Below are 7,842 nucleotides of genomic sequence, written 5' to 3'. Positions count from 1 at the left end.
AAAATGTATTCGACACTATTCATGCAGGTTGAACGGGCCAACCCAAGACCTTTTCTTTTTGAGAAAACAGATGACCCACGTGTCGCACGGGCTCAGTCCATGGGCTGTGATGCGACGTCAATGGCGCACTTTTGAGGTCACACTTGTCAGGACGTCATCCAAGTAACGATCAATGATGGGCTTTAACCCAACGGAATGCTTCGTTTGGGCATTTGAGAGGCTGGGGCCAAGGAAGGAGGGAAAAGTGAGGAACGTTTAGGTGGCAGGGTTAAACTGAGGAGAACTAAGGAACTAGGGGTATGAAAATAGAAATCCCCCTTCTATAAGGCGGGGGCTAGAGGCGTGGGTAGTTATCACTACCTTCAATCTGGAACCCCTCACACGAGGTGTTTCCACCATCAATCAGAAGGTATCACCTCAACCATGAGGGCCCGAACCTGGTAAAAACTTTGTGCGTGATCCCTTTGGCGGTCACACTCTCCACCCCTACCGAGACACTCACGGTTTTCGACATCGTCAATTAGCGTGTAATATTAGTCCCACTAATTTGTCGTCATCAATATCAAATCAACAATTAAATGGCACACTGCACTTTCACAAACTTTATTGGGCAGTCATCCATATATTAGCCAAACCCCTGAATTACATGGATAGTTGTGCGACAATATTATTTGTTACTTTTCACAACATTGCAAGTGTAGTATTTACTCATGCCTCCAGATTGCCACAAATTTATCCAAACCCAGCATCCACACATGCCATTGATATGATAACAACTAGACTTTTAAAAGAAACCCTTCATCTCATCCCTGAACTCATTGAGATGCTTTTCCTCCACACACTGGGTCATAACCCGGGTGCCCTTCTTCTGCATTGGTGGAGCACCAAGCACCGCGACCGCCATGTAATGTGCGTAGTTGAATGGTATGATATGGCTAGGGGCGCCCCACCCATAGTCGACCTCAAAGAATCCAAGCCTTGTCCAGTCCGAGACAAATAGCACATTGTGCTCAAACGTCAACTGGTATGGATCAATCTTCACATCCCCTGATGCCCACTTGGCAAACTCCAAAGTTAGCCTTGCCTTCCCGTCCCTAATCATCCTGATCACACCAAGCAGCCCCGCCGTGGCAACATCCTTCGCTGTAGACGTCACGGTAACCGGGTAGAAGCAGTTGCCATAGAAGCCCCCATCCTTTGGGAGAACATGTGTGAGAAGGTGTCTGGTGTTTGCGAAGAAGCATATTTTGACCTCGGCTTCTGGACTGTACTTGATGGCCCGAGTTCGAGCTTGCCAAACCTTTGCAATGGCGACATCGAAAGTTGAGCAGTACTGACCCATTACCTGGAAGTATTCGGCCTTGACATGGGCGATACAGTCCGCGCTGACATCTGTGGCGAAATGCTGGAAGCCGAATGACTGGAATGATGGTGGTGGCCCCTGAGGTAACTTGGGTGGGTTCGGGATTACAGCCCGAGCCCATACAGGAGCCACCGTAGGCCTGTCCAGGCCACGCGCTAACTCAGCAATTGCATTGATGAATTGTGCAGCACCAAGCCCGTCTGCGAGGGTGTGGACCGCTACCAAGCCCACAACAAATCCTCCACAAGTGAATTCGGTCACCTGCTATGTACATAGAGAGTTAGAACGAGAAAGGTATAATGAATACATCTAGTTTGCAAACATTTTGCTCCCAAAAAAAATCTAGTTTGCAAACATGCAACATGTCAACACCCGTGCATGCAACATCGGTTAAAATGACAAGGTAGAAAGTTTGCAATATCAGGCCTGAAACCTTGACATTCGTTATTGTTATTCAGATGAAGTGGTTGTATGGAACTTGAGTCAGTGAAGAGACAAATACAGTCAGGCAGTAGTAGTAGACTACCTAAACCATTGTGACGTGTCGGTGCTTCAGTTGTTAGAAATATGTGGTGCCGGCACTTTCTATCTTCCATTACCAACAACGCGATGTATCCTAAAAAAAGGGATGTGGTACAGTTCCACCTAGTTAGTGTATCATATGTGTTACAGTTCAACCACTCTGATATGTAGTCTTGGTTCATTTGGGAGCTGCACTGCTCTGAGAAATGAATCCATTAGAAATACTGTCTTGAAACAACATCTATATTGCGGGAAAAAAAAGGAAACAACATGTGGTTTCTTGAGGTCTGCCTATTTTTTCTTCCTGACTTCAGACGTCCTGAGCTAATTCATGGCGATGGTTTCTTAATGTGGTGGGCTGCTCTCTCTCCCTGCTTGAAATGTCCATGCCCCCTTTTTTAGCTTAAAACGTTTACTAATACGGACGAGCATTTGCTTAAGAAAAAACGGACGGAAATTGGCAGCCTGAGGTAAATATACTAATACCCGATCCGAATATGTATAAATATATGTTGTTGGTGGCTTGAATAAGTTGATGTTCGCTTACTGCCTTTGATCATCGCAGACAAGAAAATGTGAAATGGATGAAAGATGCGGACTGCGAATGCCTATTGCCTAGTAAACGTTTTCTGCAAGGAGCCTCGAACTCATGTAAATATGATGTACGTACGTATATACCTGCATCATGACCGGAATAGTGGTAGGATCAACACCTTCCTCCGGAGCGGGCAGCAGCTCCTCCTCGCAGACCATGAGCGGGTAGTCCAGGCCGTTCACGTCCTCCAGGCTGCAGCCGGCGGCGGCCTCAACGAACCAAGCGCCGTCGCCGGTGCACGCAACGCAGGCCTCGCCAGCCGCCACCGAGCCCACGAAGCGGCCGGCGAACGCGGGGTACTCCACCAGCGCGCGCGACAGCGCGGCGCGGATCACCTCGGCCGGCCTGGCGCCGTCGGCGCTGCGGTCGCCGTTGCGCCGGAACACGTGCAGAGACCGCACGGTGTGGCGCAGCCCGGGCACGCGGTCGATGGCGGACAGCTCCAGCGTCTCTCCCGACGCCGGCGCGGCCGGCACGACGAACGACTGGGATTTCCTTGCCAGGGTGATTGATGACAACATGGTGGCTACGTGCCCAGTGTCAATGTGTGGTGCGAAATGTGGGTAGTGTGAGCCTTCGAGGCAGCACGGGATGCGTATTTATAAACGCCGAAGTCTGGGCTGGGCTGAATGTACGAGCGGCAACCCATCGAAGCTTGCAAAGCCCAAAGCAGAGACACAATAGAATAATGGGAGCATCCCTCCCGCACACGCGACGCGACCCAGGCACCAACGAGAGCACCACCGGCGGCACCCACGCTCGGGCACGGGGGCGCACGACACGACGAGAAAAGGACGCCACCTCCTCCCCTCCCCCTCCCCTCGTGGTCTCCTCCTCCGCCCTCCCACACCCAAAAAGCTCTAGGGAAACCCCCACGCGCGCGCCTGGTGCCGGATCGGATCGGGGATGTGGGAGTCGGTGGCGCTCACGCTGGCCGGCGCCGCTGGCAACAGCATCGGCAAGGTCCTCCAGAAGAAGGGCACCCACATCCTCCCGCCCCTCTCCTTCAAGCTCAAGGCACCCCTCCCTCCCTCCCCTTATCCATCCCTTCCGGATGCTGGCGCCGCTCTTTACTTGTTAGATAGATGACGCCGCCCTCTTCGCTCTTGTGCAGGTCATACGGGGCTACGCGCTCAACAGGCTCTGGATCAGCGGCTTCCTCCTGGACATGTGCGGCGCCGCCCTCATGCTCACTGCGCTCTCGCAGGCGCCGGTGCGTTGCCTGCTTCCCCATTCCCTTCTGTTTCTCTTCTCGCCCGATTACGCGCAGTTACTCACTGCCTTATTAGGATGCCGCATGTTGACTGATGCGGCCTTTGTTTTTTTCTCATCAGGTCTCTGTCGTGCAGCCGATTGCCGGCTGCGGCCTCGCCATACTCTGCGTCTTCTCCCATTTTTACCTCAAGGAGGTCATGAATGGCCTTGATTGGATTGCCATCACAATGGCCGGTCTCGGCACCATAGGTGAGCTACAGTACAGTTACAAGTTCGTCATCATAGTTTTAGTTTTACGTGCAATGGTCACAAGATGGAAATGGATTGGTTAATGGCATTAGGCTAGCATGTATCCATGCACTGACTGGATTTACTCTGCGTTCTGTAACTTCAGGAGTCGGTGTAGGAGGGGAGGAGCAGAAAGTGGAAGAGATTCCCCTTTTCAGTATACCTTGGCTGGTGCTCACCGTTCTCATCTTGTTTGTAGGTACCATACTCTGTGTTGTATTAGTTTTATTACATAGTATGCATTCTACCAAAACAATAGTTTCTCTTGCACAAACTATTTTGACCATTCTTGCTATAATATTCAAACTCTCACCAACAATTTTAGGCGTGCACCACATGAGTATTACCCTTGTATTTCTATATATAAAAAAATTATGTTTTCTTAACTATTTCTGTGTTATGCCCCCACGAAACTGCTTGCTGGAGTTAGGGAAGTGTTTAGACTGCTCTTTTGTTGGATTAATTCATTCCCGTTTCATTAAAAAACACGTCAATTGGAAAGAACTAATTATATTGTAGGATATTATGGTGGATGATATTATTATAGTGCTGATGGACCCAGATTCTAGCCTGCTACTGATAGCAATTTTGTTTGGTTTATGCCAATTAAGGTTCTGCTCAACACTTGGCTTCATATCTACAAAAAGCAAAGGCGCGAACAAGAGTTGGTGAGCAATTTTTTTTATTTCGGATTCATGTTTCAATATTGCAAATTGACACCTTGCATCAATCCAGACTGGACCTGAAGTGATCGAGGAGGTCATATACGGCTTAGAATCAGGCATTTTGTTTGGGTAATTTATTTTTATCTATTTCCATCTATCACTGTGTTTACAGCCTTATCTACTTAAAGACTTCATTTATTACTTAAACTCAGGCCTTATGTTTACCACTCTGGTTCCCATTTCAATTGATTGAGAGGATTTACTTGGGAGTATACATTTAGGATGAAATAAACAAATGTTACTAAAACCTTTTTTTCTTTTGGTGTACAGTTATGCAGTGACCCAATATGGGAGGATGACTCATAATTCACAACTTATTTCATGTATAGGATTTCATCAGTGATCTCTAAGATGGGATTTGTGATGTCTGAAATGGGCTTTCCGAAGATTGTTGTGCCAGCTGCCATTTCTTGTAGTGTGGCCTGCAGTGCTGTGGGATTTGTTTACCAGGTATGTCTAGTTTACTGGAGATGCGCCTCCCTACTTGTGTGCATCACATAGATGTCCTTTAGTGCGCACTGCAGCCCTGATACTCTGGAGTACACTTCCCTGCTTTTTGTGCGCTCTGGCATTGATGGGGATGTATACAGTGCTTGTATAGTGTTTGTAGAAAACGTAGAGATGTTACTTGCCATCGGTGTTGCATTCGTTAATGATTTATGCACTTGAACAGTGCATTGGAACTATTGAGACTATTGCACTTTGTTAATCTCAACTAATACTGTCGGTGTGCATGCATTTATTGTTTGGCTGTCATACAATCTCTGTCACATCCTTCTGTTTCAAGCAATCTTCAGCTGATTGCATTCCTTTCGTAGAACCTGCACATGTGGGCCATTGTGGGGACATTTAAAGCAGATTTGATTTGTGAACCTGGAAAGCATCAAATTGTTGGAATGGCGTGAGGGATCGTTGCTTCTTGTTGGGGCTCTGTCTTGAGCTGGAAGACGTCCTTGAACAAGGAGAACTGTATCATCCCATTCATCTTTTTCCATGTATGCCACAACTGTTGTGTTACCGGCGATTCCAAGTTTATCTTGCTGTCCATTGTGCCATGGTGGCAGGTGAGCAGTTTCTTTGATGGTCATCAACATGAGTCCCTGCATGGACGATAACACAGTAGTTGTGGTGGTAGGAAGATGAATGAGATGGTATACTATTACTTGTTCAAGGACATTGTCCTGCTCTATAGAGACTCATCCCGAAGCAGCCATCTCTCACCTCACTTTAAATGACTCTTTGTTGGATTCACAGACCAAATCCTCTTACTCCCTCCAGATGGGAATATAAGTCTGGCATGGGAACTTAGATCGTCAATTTAGCTACTGAAGCACGTATAATATGCCTCAAAAAATATATTGCTAGAAACTTCATTCGACGATGAATCTAAAAATATATATTTTTATAACATGCAGCATGTTTTTCGCTAATCAAATTGAAGACCTAAATATCTGTGTGTGACTTATATTCCCATCCAGATGGAGTAGAAAAAATCTGTCAAATTGGCAAACAAGTGCACATATGCTGCACAATGACATTACCTACCGAGGTGCATTAGTTCAAACAATTTATTCATAGTTTTTATGTAGTGTTTCTTGAAAACATGTGCTCGTTAATCAAACTCTTAAGCCAATCTTATGACACCACCATAACATGAATATTAGGGTACCACCATATGGGTGCAAAGAGGAGCGGAGTATTTTTTTTCTCGGTGAAGCAGGAACATGGGTGTGACCTTCAATGGAGCCGCATAGTGATGTCACATAATGTTTGCTGATACTACAATTGAGCTATAAATCTTGCTTATTGTAAATCATATCACACTGCTTCCTTTTTGCTGCTGAGACCGATCTTTTTATTCTAAAAAGAGAAACTGATTTTGCAAAAAAAAAAATCCAAAATTTACTAGTACTACTTTATAATCCATTGACATTGATGATCTGCAAAATTTTAAAATTTAGTTGTTTGCAATTTGTTTTCTCAGATTGCACTAATATATTGGACCCATCTTATGAAATATTAGTAAATTTGTTTTCTTATGAAATATCAGTATATTGGACCCATTTTAAAATTTAGTTGTTTGCAATTTGTTTCAACATTTGTCATAAAGACTTATCTAGTTATCTTTCAATGCTTCTGCTCTGGTTTTGCTTTGTATTCCACTAATGAGACATCGCGCTTGTGCAGACTCGAGGTCTCAAGCATGGGAGGGCAATTGTTGTGTCCACGTGTACATCGGTGGCATCTATTGTGTCTGGTGTTGTGGCTGGTATGGTTGCACTTGACGAACATCTGCCGACAGCTCCTGCAGGACGTTTTTTTCTCCTGCTTGGATGGTAATATCTTTATACTACATCGTGTTTTTCTTTCTGTGTTGTGCGCTATTATTGCTTGGATGGTAATATCATTCCCTTCTCCCTGCTTCAGTACTTAGCTACTATAATGTACGTACATTTTTTTTCAATGCCTGCACCTTTAGGGCTGTTGCATTGGCAATGTATCAGATAACCATGATACTGTCTAAGCTATGAATTTTGCCATTGTGATCATGAGGGAGGGCTGCGTGGTGGGGTAGGGGGTACGGCGGTGCAACACTTCACATACATTGTGGACAAAGTGATGATAGGCAATACTGGGGGCGGCAGAGAACCTCTTCTTCTACTATCTCCGTCCCAAAATATAAGACGTCTTTGCAGTTCAATTTGAACTGCAAAAAAGTCTTATATTATGGGACGGAGGTAGTATATGGCAGCATCTCCTTGATAGATCTAGCAGTGGTAGGACCACCCATGTCCAAATCTGGGGATGGTTGTGCATCCGAGGCCAAGAGGCTCCACTGTCGCATTTTACACTTGCAGCACAGCTCTGGGGTTTGTACCAGCTGAGCAGAAGCTGGGAAACAGTCACTGCCTCATGCTGTGGGTAGATCTGGTGAGATGGAGACGAAAGGTTAGCCGCCTACAACCACATGCACCATCTCGTGGAAGGTGCAGAGAGGGAGGCAGCAATGGATAATCTCATGCAGGTCTAAAGTGTGTGAGGTGGCATTAACGTGGGGGAAGGTGGCAGTGCTGGAGTAGAGGAAGGGAGGCTTCCAGAGCCAGAGTAGTGAGTGTTTGGCGCAATTCACAATT

The 7,842-nt window shown here is 46.3% G+C and overlaps 2 protein-coding genes across 2 annotated transcripts in view; one reads left to right on the top strand and one right to left on the bottom strand.

Moving 5' to 3' along the window:
• Positions 1-623: 623 nt before the first annotated feature.
• LOC119276576 (acyl transferase 5-like) lies at positions 624-3,024 on the bottom strand. Its single transcript, XM_037557678.1, has 2 exons — positions 2,564-3,024; positions 624-1,624 (listed from the first exon to the last, which is right to left on the bottom strand). Exons 1-2 carry the CDS (start codon positions 2,999-3,001, stop codon positions 785-787), a joined length of 1,278 nt encoding a protein of 425 aa, XP_037413575.1. The 5' UTR covers positions 3,002-3,024; the 3' UTR covers positions 624-784.
• A 170-nt stretch (positions 3,025-3,194) lies between these two features.
• The window catches only part of LOC119276575 (probable magnesium transporter NIPA9), a 5,788-nt gene continuing 1,140 nt past the window's right edge, over positions 3,195-7,842 (top strand). Inside the window, exons 1-8 of the mRNA XM_037557677.1 lie at positions 3,195-3,497; positions 3,595-3,693; positions 3,815-3,944; positions 4,090-4,178; positions 4,595-4,651; positions 4,719-4,777; positions 5,038-5,158; positions 6,896-7,044. Coding sequence (XP_037413574.1) covers positions 3,387-3,497; positions 3,595-3,693; positions 3,815-3,944; positions 4,090-4,178; positions 4,595-4,651; positions 4,719-4,777; positions 5,038-5,158; positions 6,896-7,044 — 815 coding nt within the window. The 5' untranslated portion in view covers positions 3,195-3,386. The remainder of the gene's footprint in view (positions 3,498-3,594; positions 3,694-3,814; positions 3,945-4,089; positions 4,179-4,594; positions 4,652-4,718; positions 4,778-5,037; positions 5,159-6,895; positions 7,045-7,842) is intronic.

This window comes from Triticum dicoccoides, chromosome 3B (assembly GCF_002162155.2).
Source record: "Triticum dicoccoides isolate Atlit2015 ecotype Zavitan chromosome 3B, WEW_v2.0, whole genome shotgun sequence".
NCBI lineage: Eukaryota > Viridiplantae > Streptophyta > Magnoliopsida > Poales > Poaceae > Triticum > Triticum dicoccoides.
Note: the sequence above shows the minus strand (reverse complement) of the source record. Positions and strands in the feature narration are given on the sequence as shown.

Bases quoted from the DNA above. Each gene is read 5' to 3' on its own strand.
- LOC119276576 (XM_037557678.1), bottom strand. From the start codon at position 3,001: ATGTTGTCATCAATCACCCTGGCAAGGAAATCCCAGTCGTTCGTCGTG. The intron at 1,625-2,563 runs GTATATACGTAC...TGTACATAGCAG, and splicing joins CTATTCCGGTCATGATGCAG to GTGACCGAATTCACTTGTGG.